This window comes from Terrapene carolina, unplaced genomic scaffold (assembly GCF_002925995.2).
Source record: "Terrapene carolina triunguis isolate 2854851 unplaced genomic scaffold, T_m_triunguis-2.0 Scaffold132, whole genome shotgun sequence".
NCBI lineage: Eukaryota > Metazoa > Chordata > Testudines > Emydidae > Terrapene > Terrapene triunguis.
In genome coordinates this window covers 2,086,590-2,105,859 of record NW_020664483.1, presented here as the reverse complement: position 1 = coordinate 2,105,859, position 19,270 = coordinate 2,086,590, and the positions used below count along the sequence as shown (strand labels likewise).

Here is a 19,270-nt window from a genome sequence, read left to right as displayed (position 1 = left end):
CTCTTTCTGACCTTGTCAGTTACTTACTGCCACTCTTTTTATGTTCGGGCATTGTGGTACACAATTGTTCTCCATTGTTGATTTCTTTCATTGATGGATTAGTCTGTATGGTTGTTCAGCTGATCTGGCAGTTTGGTCTGGACCTGGCTCCCGCAGGAGATTAAACATTGTCTATTTGTGTCAGTTTCTATCTCCACCCTCACGTCCTCTGCCCCACCTCGTGCAGTGGAAACCCCAGATCGTTGGGGACAATGGGGTTGTGGAGAGGTATGGAGAACACTGGGATGTCCTTGGGTTGGGGGTTTGTCTTGTATGTGTTGTTGTTCAGTGTGCCTTTTTCTGCTCAGGGGTAGGAGACGCAGCTGCCTCACTGAGATGCCACTCCCAGCCCCCATAAGGTAAGAGCATTCATGTGCTGTAGTGTATTGTATCTGCAGGAGGAGGTAGTGCATGAGCTTATTAAACTCTCTTGTTTTTTCAGGTGTTGAAGAGTCTTTTCACTCTCACAAAAAAAAAAAAAAAGTTAAACAAAATTTCTCTTTTTAACTGTAAAACAAAGTTTTAAAGTGCAAACCAAACTATGTATGGTTCTGTAAAGAGCTCGGTGCTGATCAAAGCCAAATAAAAATGTAAAATACGATTTTCATTGTACTAGAACTCCATGAGAGATCAGGGCGGCATTGAGATCAGCTACATACTGCCTTATCTGTTCCAAGGCCTGTATGCAGCCAGGTGAGTAGCTTGGCGGGTGACAGAGCCAAAGCGCTGAGCTGTCAGAGCTGTTACTGAAGTGTGGTCAGGAGCATTATGGGATTGTACCGAGAGGACTAACTGAAGTGCTACACTTGCATATGCTGGCACTGCAGTGGTGCACTAGTGGCACTTTGTCATGCTGTGTTTGTGCACGGTTGTGAGTGCTGCTGTGTGTGAGAGTTGCTGTTTTTCTCTGAAACTTGCACAAATTAAGCATAAAAGGGGCCTCTCTCATTGATGAATGGTGTCTTCAGAGTCCTGTTTTCTTTTGAAACTCAAAACTTTCTGAAATTCCTGATACAGTCTCCCTTAGATTTAATAACTAAATTACTTTAAAGACTAATTAGTCATTAACTGCTCTGGTTTTAAATTCACCCCATTGTTTCACATCATTTGTTAGACATCCTTAAAATAGAACTTCATAATGAAAAGAAAAACAATGGAATGTTTAGTTTGGTTAATTTTATTTACAGTCGGTAGCCTGGGAAATTATTTCTAAGAAATATGTTAAGACATCAGTTGCTATTGTAAACCTTGCTTACAACTATTAAGTCAAAATGCAGCATAAGAACAGTATTTAATACATGTTACCTTTAGTGCAAAATAGCTACATTTCCAGCTTAAGCTTCAGTCCTGGTGCTGCTGTGTAATGAAATGTGCCACTCCATTCCAGGCCTTGTGTATCTATAAATTCTCCTTCACCTTCCAGCCTGTAACAGTATAAAACCAATCTGTTAATGGAGACTGCGATCAACGTGCTGTGAATACAATGATGAGAGCTCTAGAAATGCCTAGGTACATCAACAGACCAGCCGGAGTTTGGGCACCAGAATCCAGCGCTCTCCCCCTGCCTCGCCTTACAGAGCAAGCAATTCCCCTAACTTTTTCCCATGTGATAATTATCTCCTCAATAGTCTCGGGAGCCCCTTCCAGTTTGTCTGATGTTCCTAAAACTCATGCTTCAGGAGCCAGGAAGGCATCTTTTCCTCCCGATATATTTTGGATTTTTTTTTTTTTGGTCTCCTTCATCTGAAGCATGTGGGATGGCCAAAGCTGGAAATGGGACATTGGCTGGGGTGGGCCAGGGCACTGAGGTGGCACCAACAAGCATTCTCTCTCTCAGGTACTGGGCTGGCTGGTTCTTGCTCACATGCTCCGGGTCTGACTGATCACCATGTGGGGTTGGGAAGGAATTTTCCCCCAGGTCAGACTCACGGTGACCTTGGGGTATTTTTGCCTTCAACAGCACGTTTGGGTCACTTGCTGGATTACCTGGATAGATCTCACTTAACTAACTCCCTGCCACTGCAAGGGCCCTGAGCATTGGTGCACCTGGGTCTCTCCTATTCTCTGCCTGTGGGCTGGAGTGCTTTGGTCTATTTCCTTTGTTGGGTTTAGTCTGTGGGCACAGGGTGGTGTGTGGCCTGTGATGTAAAGGAGGTCAGTCTAGATGATTGGATGGTCCCTTCTAGCCTTAAACTCCATGACTATAAGCTATAAAAGCTCTGGCCTAGGAGCCGCAAAGACTTCAACAGGGGCAATACATAGGGCAAAAGAAGCGGGCCTGTCAGGCTACACCTCCTTTCCCAATAGCCTAGTGCAGGGGTGAGCAAACTACAGCCCGCGGGACCGTCCTGTCCTGCCCAGCCCGAGCCCCCCTCCCCCGCAGCCTCAGTTCACCGTGCGGCAGCGCAGCGGCGTGGCTGGCTCCGGCCAGGTGGCGCAGCTCAGGGGTGAACACAGGGTGCCCCCCCAACAACAGGGGGCCCCAGGGCTGGGCACTCGGGCAGCTCAGCACCGGCGCACCCCCCCGCAGAGGGGAGGGGCTGCACTGCGGGGGCAGGGGAGCAGGCGGGCGGTGTGGGAGTGCAGCCGGAGGACTTGGGAGGAGCACCGGGCAGCCGCGCAGCCGGCCGGAGAGAAGTGGCGCTTTGAAGGGGAAACCGACGCTTCTCTCCGGCTGCGTGGCTGCCCCTGCTCCTCCTGAATCCTCCCCCCGTGTTCGCAGGGCCACATTCCGAAAGGGGTGGGGGGGGGTCCTGGGGGGCAGTTAGGGGCAGGGGGTCCCGGGAGAGGACGGTTAGGGGACAGAGGGGGGGGGTTGGATGGGGGGGGGGGCCGGGGGGGGGGGAGGAGCGGGGGGCCTGGATGGGGGGGGGGTTCTGAGGGGGGCAGTCAGGGGGCGTATGGGGGCGGGGCAGGCTGTTTGGGGAGGCACAGGCTTCCCTACCCAGCCCTCCATACCATTTCGCAACCCCGATATGGCCCTCGGGCCAAAGAGTTTGCCCACCCCGGCCTAGTGGGTGCCCTACACTTCCTCACAGTAGGTGGCCTGTGAAGGCACACCTTCACTGCCCAGCAGTGATCTGAGGTTAGCTGGACTAAGCTCCATGGAACTTACCCTGATTTTTATTAGTGGCACCCACAAGATGCACACGTACATACAGCAAGTTACTGTGTGATCTTAATGCTGTAAACGTATCTTTCCTTAGCCGTTCCCCATCCCTACCAATTCTCCTTGTTATGGTGCACCAAGACAAAGTGCAGTGTTTTATAGACTCCTGGAACAGCCATTTTGGACTCACTCCTCAAAAAAGCAGGTCTCTGTGGATATTTTAAAGCTCTGTTCAAGGTCAAAATATCTGAATACTCCCTCAATGAAGCAATGTCTATGCTCCAATATGCCTTGGCAATGGAAAATTAAACTTTAAAAACAGTCCTGGGGGACCTGTTCCTCTTGAGAAGTGAATGAGAAATAGTGGTATCTCAGTTTTCTCAAGGAATCCTGAGATAACCTAGAAAGGGTTGTCAGGGACCACAGTGTATTTAGAATTGCAAGCTAGCCTCAAGCATTACAGAGAACTATAAAGACAGTGGCATGGAAAATAGATTCTTTGAATGCCAGGAAGATTCATATGTTGGGTGAGACGATGGTGGGAGATAACCAGCTATAGGGTGACCAGATGTCCCGATTTTTTGGGTCTTTTTCTTATATAGGCCCCCACCCCCGTCCTGATTTTTCATACTTGTTGCCTGGGCACCCTAACCAGCTAACTTCTGTTGCAGAATAGCCAACCACTGGTCAACTGATCATATTCCAGGAGCTTTGTTACCAACTCCCTTTCACAGATTTTTTGCTCACACAGTGATCCGTGATATGTCTGAATAAGTTCACTAGCAAGGAATATTGCTAATAAAAATTTGTGAATTTCTACTCATCCAACACTGACACGTGGACCCAGAGCAACACCACACAATCCTTCCTGTGGCTAAAAGCATACTGGATTGACCACATATTCACAACTGGTGATATTCATCCCTGTGCAAAGGTCCAGCAGGAGACCGATGCACCACTTACATCTCACTTAAGTGGGATATAGGAGGTGCATAGGCATTGTGCTGGCCTAACACACACACAGGCTTTTGAGAGAAAACACACGGGAGCCACCATCTTGATGTATTTCCAACGTCCTTGCCAAAATGGTAGGCACTCACTGTTTGTTTTCACAGAATGCTTACATCTTGTGTTTTATATCATAGTGCACACAGAATCCCTACAATAGAGTTTAAAATTACAAATTCTGAAACAGCAAATACATATGCTGGGCAGTGTAATTTTAAATTGATTTTCCTTGTAAAGTGCTAAAATAAAGGCGATATTACTTTTCAAAAAAATACTGGTTTGGTTTTAGGATATAGATTTGTATTTGGTATCTGATTGGATTCTGACAGCAGGAACTGATGCCTTAAAAATATCATAATCACTGGTCACATTTCTAGCACTGGTGTATTCAGTTCTCTCTGTGCATCACCAGGAAAACTGTATTCTGATTCAAGGTTCTTCATTGTTTGTTAACAATATAGAAAAAATGCAACTCGCTTTTCAGACGCTACCCTGAGGTGGTAGTTAAAAAAAATAATCTTGTGTTAACTTCAAACCTGAGCAAATTTGCCAAGACTCATTTAAGGAGAATGAATATGAACACTGTTGACGTCAGTTTTAAAGTCAATTTTTTGATTAGATTCACTTATTATGAAATCAAAATCCACTTTCTGTTTCAAGGACATACAATCTTTTCCTCATACAAAACCCCTCATTCACAACCCTGCATCAACAGACTCAGCTGATGTTTTATAAGGTCAGCACTACAGCTTTTCCATTCATCTGAATGATAAAAACCCTCCAGATGCAGCATTTCCTCATCACTTTGGAATCTAAACTTCTATCTTAAAACATCAAGGAATAAGGAATGCAGCCATACCTACGGACTGGGGCAATGCTTAATTTGTTATGAAAGAGGTGCTGGGGGGGCTCAAGCAATTTTTTTACATTCATAACTGATGCAGCAAGCCCACCAGTACCGGGGCTATGAACTTTCAAGCCTAGAGGTGCTGGCAAACCCTGGCACAAATTAAGCACTGACTGGGGGAATGGACCCTGTAAAGCAGTGACTTTGAAAAGGATCATAGCAGAGAAGTAACTCAACACCAGTTCCTAGTGTGATGCTCTGGCAAACGGCTAATGCTATCCTTGGCTGTGTAAACAAGGGAGTGGTGAGGAGGATAGTAAGATGACTCTCTGTATACAGCATTGGAGAGACCGATACAGGAATACAGCATCCAGTTCTGCTGTCCGCATTTTAAAAAGAATGTTGAAAAATTGAAGAGGGTGCAGAAAAGAACCACAAAAATTATTTCTAAGCTAGGGAAAATGCCTTCTGGTGAGACAATTAAAGAACTCAATCTGTTTATCTTATCAAAAAGAAAACTGAGAGGTGACTTAATTACAGTGTGTATAAGTACCGTGACAGGGAGAAAATACTGGGTGCTAAAGGTCTTTTTAATCTAGCACATTAATCCCTTCTGACCTTAAACACTACGAATCTATGGCCATGTCTGTACGAGTAGTTTGTCTAAATGAGCAGGTAGTGTGCGGCAAGCTGGGGTATCCATCTGCAAGGCTTCAGTGGGCCCTGCACTAATGGTTTGTGTAGACTCTGCTCCTGCCCATTACAAGTTTCCTAATACCACAGCTTCAAACTGCTGCACATCAATGCACACTAAGGAACTTTTAGTGCACGGAAGCAGGGTCCATATGGACAGTTCGTGCGCAGTGTGCTGCAGCGATGCAGATTTACACCCCAACTTGCACATGCTCATTAAGAGACGCCCTACAAAATGAAAAATTTCAAAATGGCCTCATCCTTCACTGGCAAGAGAAATCGACTCCCACGTTTGGTCAACTTTGTGTGGAGATTTAGTATCTTGCAGTATTAAAACCCACATGCTTGGAGGGAGCAGCCTAAACAACTCTCGCGTCTTTGGTGTTAAGCTTACTTGTTTTCATTGAAATTTCCAATGTACTTTGCTCCATTTGGAAATGAATAGGTTCCTAGTCCATGAAACATGTTGTCCTTGAACTCGCCTTCATAAACTGCCCCTGAAGGATGCTCAAGCCTTCCACTGCCATTCATCTATGTTTAACAAGGAGTTGAGGAAGAGGATTAATACTTATTCTTAAAATATTGATATATACCAGTGTCTTCAGATAATTTTCTTTGAATGTACTCTATTATTAAATAAACAGGTAGGGCACCTAATACTCTTTAGGGATTACCCAGGCTCTCAGTTGTGCAAGGTTTTCAGATGGGTCTCAGAAGTTTTTGGCCAAGGTAACTATACAGTAAATCCTCCTCTTATGAAAAAGTTTTGTGTCCATACAGCAGAGAGCCTCAGCTTTTAAACTCTCATCCCAAACTTTAATAGAATGGAAATAAGAAGTTAAGGGAAAAGGCGTGCACATTTCTTTCTAACTTCATAGTGCCTACAATGGTGTCAACAATGCACTCCAAGCAGTACATACCCCAAAAGCAATACAATACACACCCCATAAGCCATACACACCTCAGCTTCATCAAACTTGCATCTACTACACAACCTTAACAGTTTATTTGTTGCTGTTGATGCTCTGTTTACTCTTGCATTTCTCTCAGCTTGGACAATCAAAATCGATAAGTCAGTTTCCCTTTGTTTAAAATTCTTTTAATGTTGCTTTTTTACTGAATTATCTTTAAAAAAAACACCAACAGACTAAAAAGAATGACATGCCAAACTAAGTGTTGCCAGGAGAGGCTCCCTTCTAATTGCATTGTTATTTGTCTAGTTACAGGGGCTACATACTCTGTAGCACCAATTTTTTTTCTCAACAACAACAAAAACAACTTTTCCTATATTTGCTCATTTTGTCTCAGTAATTCCGAAAGACAATCCAAGGCTTATTCTTTAAAACTAGATAACCAGTGGGAAACAATCGAATATTCATTAATGTTAACTGGAAGCTCCACAGATGTTTTAAATAGAGAACTTTTAAATTACCTTATCATTTTTCCAGTTTCCTGTGTAAGTAATTCCATCAGAAGTGGTATGAACTCCATCTCCATGCCTCACAAGAGCACCATCAGGTGTTCTTATACACTCACCATCTAAAATGAGTGAAGCAAAAGAGTAGTCAGAGAAACCCTGTTACTTTCAATATATTGAAATTCAAACAGTCATTTCCATTTGAATCAGGCAGTATTTAATCAAAAAACTTAAATCTTAGAATAAATCTTTAGAAGTTAAAGATGCAAAAGACCTATTAGGTCAGAGATGGCTATTATTATTATTATTATTATTTATTATTTAATCCATTTCACTCCCTGTGCAGGATTGTTTCCTACAGGATATGTGGGGGGTCATGCATGTCATGCAGAAGATCAGCTTCAGCCAGGGCGCTTGGTTGGGGGCTGCTCCACGTGGGTGGGCCCCGCTCCGGACAGGGCGCAGGGTCGGGAGCCACTCCATGCAACTCCTGGAACCCGCGGCATGGCCCCACTCTGGCTCCTAAGCACTCCAATGGGAGCTACAGGGGCGGTGCCTGCCGATGGGGCAGCATGCAGGGCCGCCTGGCCGTGCCTCTGGGTAGGAGCCAGAGAAGGGACATGCCACTGCTTCCAGGAGCCGCTTGAGGTAAGTGCCGCTTAGAGCCTGCACCCCTGAGCCTCTCCCCATGCCCCAATCCTCTGCCCCAGCCCTGATCCCCCTCCTGCTCTCCAAACCCCTCAATCCCAGCCCAGAGACCCCTCCTGTACCCCAAACTCCTCATCCCCAGCAGGGCCGGCTCCAGGCACCAACCTACCAAGCATGTACTTGGGGCGGCACCTGGAGGGGGGGCGGCGCTCCGGCCTGCCAGGGAGAGGGGGCCGCGGCCGGGCTAGCCGCCCTCCCCCCGGCGCTCTGGCCGGCCAGGGAGAGCGGGGCTGCAGCAGGCTCGCCGGCGCTCCGGCCGGCTGGGGAGAGCAGGGCCACCCTCCCACAGCGCTCCGGCCGGCCGGGTAGAGCGGGGCTCCGGCTGGGCTCACCGCCCTCCCCGCGACGCTCCAGCCGGTCGGGGAGAGCGGGGCCCCGGTAGGGCTCGCCGCCCTCCCCCCGGCGCTCCGGCTGGCCGGGGAGAGCGGGGCCACGGCCGGGCTCGGCGCCCTCCCCTGCCTTGCTCCCGGGGGGGGGCGGCGGGAGGCTTTTTTGCCTGGGGTGGCAAAAAAGCCAGAGCGGGGCCTGATCCCCAACCCCACCCCAGAGCCTGCACCCGCAGCCAGAGCCCTCGCCCCCTCCCACACCCCAACCCCAATCCCAATTTTGTGAGCATTCTTGGCCCGCCATACAATTTCTATTCCCCGATGTGGCCCTCAGGCCAAAAAGTTTGGCCACCCCTGGCCTAGATTATCAGAATGGTCCCTTTTGGCCTTAAATTTTATGAATGGATGACAGGGTATGGATCACTTGATGATTCCCTGTTCTGTTAATTCCCTCTGAAGCACCTGGCATTGGCCACTGTCGGAAGACAGGATACTGAGCTAGATGGACCTTTGGTCTGACCCAGTCTGGCCGCTCTTATGTCTCTATATTCTCACTTATCAGTGCCACTCAAATGCAGGACAATCCGGTGGCCTACAATAATAAAGTTCTATGCTGCCATGCAGGAAATTCAGATTGAATTCTCAGATATGTTCTTCCACTCCCTTGACCAGTATGGACTAACAAAGGAGTCACACCTGAGTCTATGAGCCTAACCTTGCACCATTGAGGTAAATGGGATCTTCACTGCTGACTTCAATGGAAGCAGAATTAGGCCTTACCAGAGAATGTGCTTTGCATCATGTAGTAAAGAAAGCATTTTGGTTTAAAAATCTGACCTCTGTCACGGCAATTAAGTTGGTATATAGTACATTTTTGATACCACAAACTCAGTTTTAATGAGGGTGACAAGATGTCCCGATATTAGGGGCTTTGTCTTATATAACCAACTATGCCACCTCCCTTGCCAAAAAAAGTGTCCCGATTTTTCACACTTGCTATCCAGTCACCCTAGTTCTGAGATATTTTATCAGTTTTTTAAATTGCAGTCAACAAGAATGAGTAAGCATTAACTCTCAAGAATTTCTTACCATATTTGTCATTATTTGGAAATACAAAAGATATTCTATAAACTTCAGGACCTGTTAAAAGAAAATGTGTGTCATTATTTTACTTTCATTTTGGAATCCAAGCCTTTAAACAAACTAGAATCAATCAATAATATAATTGTATTTATAAAATGTCCATATTCCTCCTCCAAGGCACTCAGGGAACGGGTGGGGGGAGGGATTGAGCATTGGCCTGCTAAACCCAGGCTTGTGAGTTCAATCTTTAAGGGGGGCCATTTAGGGACCTGGGGCAAAAGTCTGTCGGGGGATTGGTCCTGCTTCAAGCAGGGGGTTGGACTAGATGACCTCCTGAGGTCCCTTCCAACCCTGATATTCTATGATACAAATTAACGAGAACTAATTAAAATACAAGAAAAGCATAATGAAAAGAAACACTCAACATTCCAGACAGACACAAATGTTAGCATCCAGTACAAAAAGAAGGGAAAAGGCAGATAGTTGGGGAAACGTAATAAACAGAGGACCAATAGTGGTCACAATAAAATACCCTTTGAAATAAAAAAGTTGAGGGTTTTTTTTTTCTTTCTGAAATGTGGGGAGAGATGAATAGACACAGATGTTTCAGACCGTGAGTTCCACACTTTAGGACCCCCAAAGGCGCAGCCTTCTGCAGATATCAGATGCAATTGCGGGATGGTTAAAAGGTGGGCGTCGTGTAGGGTTGCCAATGCTCCAGGGTTGTCCTGGAGCGTTCGGGAATTGACGATTAATCTTTAATTAAACATTATGTCATGTGACGAAGCTTCCCACCAAAACTGGCAACCCTGGAATGGCCCAGAATGAGGTTCACACACACGACAGGAAATATAGCCATTGCCTAGATGCTGGTGCAAGGCTTTATAAAGCCAGTACTAGTGTAAGGGCAATGTACCACTTGTGATACACACAGAGAGCACTAGGGGGGTACTAGGCCCAGAATTGCTTAGGTCCCTGAGCAAACAGGAGGCTCCCCGCTGAACAAGATGCAGCGACTTCCGCTCTCCACCCTGCGCAGAGGCAGCCGCAGGAATCGGAGTCTGAGTTCATCCAGTCCCGTGTTGCTGGTGTCGCCTTGCCCTGGGATTGCGGTTGCCAACTGCGGTTGGCGGGATTCCTGGAGGTTTCCTCACATGACATCATGTGTAATGACCGGATGGTCTTCCCGTCCTGGAGACTCCCGGGCAATCCTGGAGGGTTGGCAGCCCGGCCCGGGATCAGGGCTCGCCCGGCCTGAATTGGACACGTTCGTCCGGCTCCGGGGCGCCGCGTTCCCAAACCGGCCTGACGGGACCAGCGTCAACTTCTGTGACGGGCCGAGCGGGCTCTGGCGGGGGGGGTTGGGGGTTGGCGGGTCCGGGCTCTGACGGGGGGCCGGGGGGCCCGGGCGCTGGCGGGGGCGGGGGGGGGGGCGGCGCTCACCGGCCATGCCTGGGACGCGGTGTCTGCGGTTGCTATGGAGACCGATTGACTCCTGCACCGGAAGTAGAAGGGAGTTCACTTCCGGGTCGGGGTTGCCTGCGCTGGGCCGGCTTCGGAGCCTGTTGTGACAGGTAGGAGGGGGGGTATCCCCACCGGGCGGCGGACTGATCCCGTGGGCGTGCTGTGGGGAGAGGGTTTGTCCCGCGGTGGGTGGGGTCGTGGTGGAGGGTGGGGGGCATCACAGGGGTAGGGGGCGTTATGGGTGGGGTCGTGGGGGAGGGTGGGGGGCATCACAGGGGTAGGGGGTGTTATGGGTGGGGTCGTGGGGGAGGGTGGGGGGGCATCACAGGGGGTAGGGAGTGTTATGGGTGGGGTCGTGGTGGAGGATGGGGGGCATCACAGGGGTTAGGGGGTGTTATGGGTGGGGTCGTGGTGGAGGATGGGGGGCATCACAGGGGTAGGGGGTGTTATGGGTGGGGCTGTGGTGGAGGCCGGGGAGCCCCACAGGGGGCAGGGGGTGTTATGGGTGCGGTCGTGGTGGAGGGCTTTGGTCCCAAATGGGGCTGTGGTGTCTCTAGGGGATGATTAAGTTGGTTTTATGTCTTGTGCTGGATGTCATCCCCCCCTCCCCCCCAGGTGTCTTAACCCACTGACATGTCAGCCCCAACTGTGACCAGCATCAGGCACCTTTGCTTGTACCCAGTGCCCCTGCTGGGTGCGCTGCTCAGGCTTCGTACCTCTCTAGCGTGGCCTTGCAGCAATGCTGCCCACATACGCACTCCCTCCTCCACTGTGCAGGGGCAACAGCCTCTGTTTAGCTGAGACAGCGACTTGTTATAAAACTCTGTTGTAGAGTAAGGCTGTGTTTACACTACAGTTTATGTCGACAGAACTTATGCCACTCAGGGTGTGAATAAACCACCCCCCTGAGCAACATAAGTTACGCTGACATAAGCGCTCGAGTACATAGCGCTGTGTCGTCAGGAGAGCTTCTTTCACCAACATAGCTTCTGCTATTCACTGAGGTGGTTTTATTATGCTGACAGGAGAGTTCTCTCCCATCGACGTGGAGCGTCTTACCAGATGTGCGGCATCGGTACAGTATAACATTGGTTTGGATAGTTGCCAAGTAAAGATTCTTTGTGATCCCATATCATGGCATTTGTCTTTGCTGTTTTTCTATTTTAAAATCTGGTTTATTGAATTCCACAATGAGAAAACATCCTGTAAAATCGGTCTTACAGTGAAACGCTATTATAGGCTGTTAATTATCATAGATCATAAAATATCAGGATTGGAAGGAACCTCAAGAGGTCATCTAGTCCAACCCCCTGCTCAAAGCAGGACCAATCCCCAGACAGATTTTTGCCCCAGATCCCTAAATGGCCCCCTCAAGGATTGAACTCACAACCCTGGGTTTAGCAGGCCAAGTCTTAAAAGAGAAACACTCTGATGTGGAAACTACAGAACCCGAACCACTTTATGTTGTGATATTCTACAAAATACAGTGTTCCACATTTTGGTCTTCTGTCATAAGTTTTTAATGGCTTGTGTCATGTAATGGCAGGATTGGAGGTTGAGATGTATAGTTAGACTCATGTCTTCTCCACTAGACTACAGTGCCTCATGTAGATTATTTTTAAAGAACATGCATCCTCATCCTCCCCAGCCCTGCAAACTTTCGGGTGGAAAAGTAATAAAGACTGGATACCTCTCCACAGTGGAGATCCCCTGCAAGGGTTGTTCCTGGGTCATCTGCACCCTAGAAAGTTCCATCATTGTGTCCCCATTAGAATTGCAGTACGAAAGAGTGGGGCCAAAGCTGCCGAGGAGGCATGCGGCTCCTCACAGAAGGCTGTGGCCTCTCACTGATCCCCGTAAGATGAACGCAGATCCATCGGGTCTGTATATTTCAAGCAGGGGTAATTCCTGATGAGCTCAGTTGGTGCAAACACCAGCTTGTGCTCATGAATGCTTAAGGGTCAGCACCGATGGACTCTGGCTGAATGGATGTGAATTCTAAATCTCCATGAGGCCATAGCTGGGGCACCTGTGATATCAGGCTAATAATACTTACCCGCCTTTTTAAAGTGCTCTGAGATCTACTGATGAAAAGAGGAAAGCACAAAGCATTGTTACTAGACTCATTTTTCAGATGAAGAAACGAAAGCACCAACACTACAGCTACGTTAGCAAAAACCTGCTATCACAATGGACTAGACTAGCTTTTGTATTTTACAACAACTGTTGAGAAGAGTACACTTGCTTCTTGGACATATGAATTAGACAAGGCATATTTTTAACAGACCACTTGTTAACAATACTCTTTATTGTACCATATAAATAAGAGTATGATGTGCACCAAGAAACATGGACTGTATTGCATAATTATAAGAATATTTGTTTAACCTTTTTTTCCCCTTAGTAAGAGAAAATGAGTTCAGCAGGGAAGAGAAGAGGAAGGCCGAATAGAGGCGGAGGAAGAGGGCGAGGTAGAGGCGGAGGCGGAGGTGGAGGAGGAGGAGGAGGAAGAGGCAGAGGAAGAGGACAATGTAACAAATCTCATGTTGGTGGAAATAAAAAAGGGTCAAGCAAAGCTTGGGATGATGGGGATGACTTTTGCTGCTTTGAGGAACCGCCAGTTGCATCCAGGTCAGTATTATTCATTTTCTATGTGACTAAGATTTGTGGGACACTTCAAATCCCCTTTTTGAACACCTTTGAATGTTTGGAAATGTAAAGAGAATAGGCATTCTTATACTTGGGAAAGTTTCCAGATAACATATTTTATATAATAAGAAACCCGGGTAAACGGCTTAGATTAAAGCACATACACATAGAATAACTTTAAAAGAAACACAGACAAATGCTCTTCAAATACTTTTTGTGTGTGTATTTATTCTCTTTTAAGTTAGCACCAATGTAAAAGCCTCCCTTAACCTGGAAATCAAGGCCTGGATTTCTTGTAATAGATTTTGCCACAGTTAGGCACGTTTGGATAGTTCTCGATGCATTTTTTTAGAGCATTGTTACCTGAGTAATTGTCAGTGTAGTTTTCATTGCAGTGAGCCACTGAAGATAATGTTTCAGAAAAGAGTAAGATGGAAACCCCCGAGTAGTTGTTATGCACAGTGAAATCGTAGTGCCTAGATGGAGCTTTTAAGATGACCAGATTGGTGCTGAACTTTGCCTGTAATTGCTAGCTTTCAAGTCCCAGACACTGGTTCTAGTCTGACCTTCAGGTGAGGGAGGAGCAAGTTAACTTGATTTCACACATGGGGGTAAGTGAGGTTTACAGAAATTAGTGACCCATCAAATAAATCGCAGCATGGAGGAGTGGAATGTCTCAGCAAATGCTGGTAAATTTTTAAGTCTTAAGGCTAGTTGAGAGAGGAGTTGGAAAAGCACAATAGGATTCGGGATCTCTGACTCCAAAGCTTGTGCCCAGTTCCCTGGGATTTACACACACGCCTCCCACTCTTCCTGCTGCTTCTGGGCAGTGGCTTAGTGGCACTCTTTCTCTCTGGTACAACTTACTTTCACCACAGCAACTATGTAACCCTAAGTTGTAGCAGTTTTTTTACTGGCAAATAACAATAGATGGTACAAATTCTAGAAAGAAGAGTGGACAGGCCTTATAATCAGTTTCCGTTTAAAATGTAAATGTTTAAAGAGTGAATTTTCATGTTAAAATAAAAATCTGTACTGACAGGCAAAGAGTTCTGCTTTGCATATTGAATTACCAGTCCTTTAAAGCTAACTTCTCCTCCTCAAGTTTTACATTTCCAAGTTTAAAGCATGTTTTAATTCAAATGTATGATAGCTTTTGGTCTGCCAAAAAGTCTTTTTATCGTATAATCTTAGTGTGCATGTGCTGTTGTCAGTTTTTTTTAATCCAAAATGTATTCTAGCCAATCTATACTTAAACATGCTTGGCTGTATTGTAACCACTGATGATTTTATCTAGCCAAATAACTTGAAAACACTGAGGATCTGACATAAGACCCCAAAAAGTGCATTTGTTGTTAAAGACCCTCTGACACACAAACACAATCAAGTGTCCCATTGTGCTTGTGTGTTGGAGGAGCCCTCACTTTAATTCTTCTGTTGGATTCTTGATGTTGGAATCTGATTAGTCTGTATAATTTCAGTTACATAAATAAACATGGAATTTGTGTGTGGGTGTTTTAATTTTTAGATCAAGCTGCGTTATCAGAAGAGGAGGGCAAACCAAACAGAGACCTGAAACGAGGATGCCTCTGCAGACCATACATATGACATCTGAGAATCAGCAAAGGGTGAAAGAACTCCTCCGAGAACTCCAGGGACAAGAGCTGTCTGCTGGTTCAGAGTTAGTTTAAACAAACAAAACCATTCCTGGCTAAATCAGTTTTTTTACATGTGTACTTTTGCTTAGAGGAGAAATATTTTGCATGTGAAAGCCTTTAACCTTTTCCATCATTAACTGGGCACTGTTGTAATATGTAATGATGTGCCTTAAAGTCGGGAGCCAAAAAAACCCACAACTCATCTGTACTATATATTTCCATAGTTGCTATGTTGGAATAGGTTTCCTAAACAATTTTCTTCCTTTCCTTTTGCCAAACTGGTGTGTAATATTACTGTTGCTATGAAATGGCTACTATGTTCCACACCAGAGATCATTAACTCACTGTGGCATTGTGTGGTGTCTAAAGTGCTTTGGGATTTCTTTAGATGAAAGGAACTATCCAAATGTAAATTATTAGAAAATGTGCACCATTCTAATGCTTTTAAGCTCTCTGATTTACCACCACTTCCAAAAGTAATTGCTTGTTCCCTTATTTCTTTAAAGTTGACTTGAAGAGCAGAAAGAGCTTTGTTCCTTTTTCTTTGTTGTTGTTGTTGTTGTTGTGCTTTATGAAGTATAAAGGAGTCCTTATTTTTTATTAACTTTAGAATGATCAGGAATATCAAATTTGATCTTCCCTGTTTTGCTGATGGTCATTCTTGAAGGTTTTTGGTTTCTTTGCACTCCTGTAGCAGATCCATAGAAGACTTGACTTCTCTAGGAAACTTAGCCAGGATTCCTAAGTTGTGGACAAGAATTATTTAAAAAAATAATCATTTCAAATGTTTGCTGCGTACAGTATTTTTGCTCTTGAAATTGCATTCTGCCAGTTAATGGTGTCCATCCCTCAGTTATGTGTAATGTATAACATTTTAGCAGACAGGCTATTCTAAATAAAAGCAGCATGTTGTTCTTCAATTTTCCCTTTATTTGAAACACCATAATTTTGAATCACACAGACATGCATCTAATTAAAATGTATACTGCTATTAATGATTTGATATCTCTTTATCAGAATGGCTGCATCAGGCGAAGATGATGATGATGAACCTGATTATTTTGATGATGTGCAGTGCTGGTCAGCAGACGAAGAGATTTCTGAAGTAACTACAAGGCTGGTTTCTGAACCAGATGAACATAAAATGGTGGAAAGTGAGGTGTCTTCATTTGCTGTGCATAAACTTTCCAGGTGATTCCGTTCATAATAAATAAGACGCTTGCACTCCTGGAAACTGTACGTTAAGCCCTCAGTGCTCGGTACTCTCGTTGATTTTGGTGGGAGTTCTGCATGCCGAGGACTAACAGAATCAGCCCTTTTGTGAATGCGCTTAAAATAACACTTACATCATTCCAGCCTTGCTACGTTTGGTGGTTTCAGTTGTCTCTCCGAGAAACAGAAATAGATACTGTAAAATCAAATATTCAGGATAGTTAATGGAAATGGAAAGTATTTGCATTCAATGTTGGCAGTTCCAATGGGCAAATATCAAATCTTTCTATACCATGTAGAATTCCGTTGTCGTTATAGTTCATACATGGTACCTTGTAAGCAGTCATGAGCTTTTTTTTTTATTTTATTTTTTTTCATAGGTGGAAGCTTTTTATCTAGGACTGGAAGGGACCTCGAGAGGTCATCGAGTCCAGTCCCCTGCCCGCATGGCAGGACCAAATACTGTCTAGACCAAATACTGTCTCTAACTAAACTTTCTCTGAAGAGTTGACTTTGCACTGTATGGTTTAATAACCCTGTAGCTGTCGTGTGTTACTTTCTGAAATGTGGAAGGTTCACCGAATGGGTGAATCCGTCATGGACTGGCTAAATAATGGACTTCTGTTTCCATAGCTGCCAGTTTGGCACCTCCCATGAGCACTAAAATTCTCTCAAAATATTTCAAACGGAAAAGTAATGATGTCTGATTCCATATAAGCTTATATTAAATTAGTTTAATTGAATAGATCTGCAGTTACTTCATATTTCATTGCTCTTTTGTCATTGCCTTTTGCAATTGTTTTTCTCCATTCTGCTGCAGGTATGGCTTTGATAATGAGCGCTGTCGGACAGTACTAAGATCCTGCAATGGTAACATTGGGGCATCGTTGGAACACTTGCTCTTGCAGTGCTTTTCAGAAAAATACGGAGAGAGGATGCAAATCTCAGAAGCAGCTGTTCAGGCCAGTCTAGAAGAATGCTTGGAACAAAGGCAAGAAGAGGCTTTTGCTCTCTGTTCAATCTACGGAGAAAACTTTGTAGAAAGAATTAAAAACAGAGTTTGGACATTTGGGTTGGAACTGGAACACTTAACAAATAAAGTCAGCACATCCAAACAAAGGGATAGTGCTGCCAAAGATGTGGCAAAACAGACTTTAAACAAAGTCTGTAAATTTTACCTTCAAGGAGGCTGCAAGTTTGGCTCAAGATGCAAATTCCAACATGAGACTCCTCCAAAGCACCTGCCAAGAACGTTACAGAATTCTGTGGATGACGCTCACCTCAGATCTAATGGCAATAACTCTCCTTTATACGAACTTGAAATCAGATTTCCTGAGGATAACAAATACCCCTATCAGGCACCCATTGTGGCATTTTATTCCACCAATGAGAATCTACCTCTGGCTTGTCGTTTACACATTGCTGAATTCCTCTATGGAAAGGCCTTGACGTCTGCAGAGGTTAATGAACCAGTTGTGTATTCTTTAATAACCTGTTTGGAGGATGAATCAGAGATAACCGAGTTACTTACTAATACTTCCCACAAATATAGCGTCCCTCCTATGTCCCTGCTGGTCATGCCCTCAACAAGAACCCATACAGACGGTCATAAACAAGTGTTTCCAGATAGTTCACCTGTTTCAAATTGCATGTCAGAAGGTAAGGACAGCAACGTAAAGGCTTTTCTTTTGATGGTGGGAGTACAGTCTAGAGGCTAAAGCGAAGGCTGGGAGTGAAGTTCAGGCTGCTTGTCCCAGTGCTTCTGTTACTGACCAATTTTGAAACATTTAAAAACTGAAAAAATTCCTAGGCAAAAAATAAAAAGACTTTATAAAGCTGGAGTTAAGGCTGAGCGGGTGTTTCACCCAGTTTTATAACGTTCCTAATGATGTGTCTCGTTTGTAATATTGCTCCATACTGCTGGATGCATTACACAGGCAGTAACTATAAACAGATTTCCGAGGAGAGAGTCGTTGGACCACATTATTTATCACAGGGGTGGCAGCCGCCCTGTATAAGTAAGGCCCTGTGGAAATCCTGGATATTCTTTTGAAGATTCACGGCAGTGTCACGGGAAAGTATTGATTTTTTTTCATAGAATACACACGGCTGCTGAGTCCCTCTGAAACTGCTGCGACATTTCCAACAGCGGAGAGGCAGAAGCACTGGTCTCATGCTCGTAGTGCATGGCAGTGCCATGTTGGAGCAGCACTTTGGGGGCGAGCCGAGCAGCCTGTTTTCTGCTAGGCGCTCTAGCCAGCAGTGCTGCTGCTTGGAATGTGTGCTACAAGCTGCATCGAGCACAAGGCTGGTAGGCACAGATGGCCGCTTCTGCCTCCCCGTGTCCTTCTCCCGAGGCCATGGCTATTCATGTTCCAAGCAGCGGCAGTGCTGGCTGCTGTGCCTCGCACGGCCACTGAGTCTGTTCCTCTCTCCTCCCTCCCCCACCACACTGCTTCAGTTTTTTTCAGGCAGCAGAGAGGTGGAAACGGGCATCTGCATGCACTGGTCTTGTGCTCAGTACGGCTGTGTGGTCCAAGTGGCAGCAGCGCTGGCTACTGTGCCTTGTATAAAACCAGATGCCAAGTCCCCGTCCATCCTGCTTTCTTTCTTCCCCTCCCCGCCCCAATTCTGCTGCAAGCTGCACTGAGCACAAGACCAGCATGTGCGGATGCCCCTTTCTGCATCCCTGCTGTTGGAAAAATTGCAGTGTGGATTTCTGCCCAGCCTGTGAAATTGCGATCTGCACAAGGCCCTACCTATAAGTAAAGATTGTATTCCAGTCCCCTGTCCTGAACTACTCATAACTTTCCAAAACTTTCACTTGTTGAGATGGAATGTTCCAGAGTTGGTCTCTTCTCGAAGGTGAACTTTCTTGGGAAATTTGAGCAAAAACTACTACACCATTTTTTGAGCGCATGGACAGTGGCAATGGAACCTTCCCATTACATTTTAAAAACAAGATTACTTTTTTAAACAGCTCAAATGTAGATGTGGCTGGGTTTAGGAAATTGAATCTTAGTATGGATTTCAAATCAGCTTTTTTATGTTATAAAA

General features: G+C 45.6%; 2 protein-coding genes across 2 annotated transcripts in view; one reads left to right on the top strand and one right to left on the bottom strand.

Moving 5' to 3' along the window:
* Nucleotides 1-1,295: 1,295 nt before the first annotated feature.
* Nucleotides 1,296-10,680, bottom strand: MORN2 (MORN repeat containing 2). The gene is made up of 5 exons (XM_029911889.1): nucleotides 10,674-10,680; nucleotides 9,237-9,287; nucleotides 7,129-7,235; nucleotides 6,091-6,227; nucleotides 1,296-1,463 (listed from the first exon to the last, which is right to left on the bottom strand). Exons 1-5 carry the CDS (start codon nucleotides 10,678-10,680, stop codon nucleotides 1,361-1,363), a joined length of 405 nt encoding a protein of 134 aa, XP_029767749.1. The 3' UTR covers nucleotides 1,296-1,360.
* Nucleotides 10,681-10,769: 89 nt separating this feature from the next.
* The window catches only part of DHX57 (DExH-box helicase 57), a 32,142-nt gene continuing 23,641 nt past the window's right edge, over nucleotides 10,770-19,270 (top strand). Inside the window, exons 1-5 of the mRNA XM_024203964.2 lie at nucleotides 10,770-10,804; nucleotides 13,099-13,325; nucleotides 14,872-15,024; nucleotides 16,019-16,192; nucleotides 17,034-17,872. Coding sequence (XP_024059732.2) covers nucleotides 13,108-13,325; nucleotides 14,872-15,024; nucleotides 16,019-16,192; nucleotides 17,034-17,872 — 1,384 coding nt within the window. The 5' untranslated portion in view covers nucleotides 10,770-10,804; nucleotides 13,099-13,107. The remainder of the gene's footprint in view (nucleotides 10,805-13,098; nucleotides 13,326-14,871; nucleotides 15,025-16,018; nucleotides 16,193-17,033; nucleotides 17,873-19,270) is intronic.

Coding starts and splice junctions, on each gene's coding strand:
- MORN2 (XM_029911889.1), bottom strand. Junction 7,236..9,236: donor TCCAAATAATGACAAATATG/GTAAGAAATTCT, acceptor CACTCATTTTAG/ATGGTGAGTGTATAAGAACA. Junction 6,228..7,128: donor GAAACTGGAAAAATGATAAG/GTAATTTAAAAG, acceptor TGTTAAACATAG/ATGAATGGCAGTGGAAGGCT.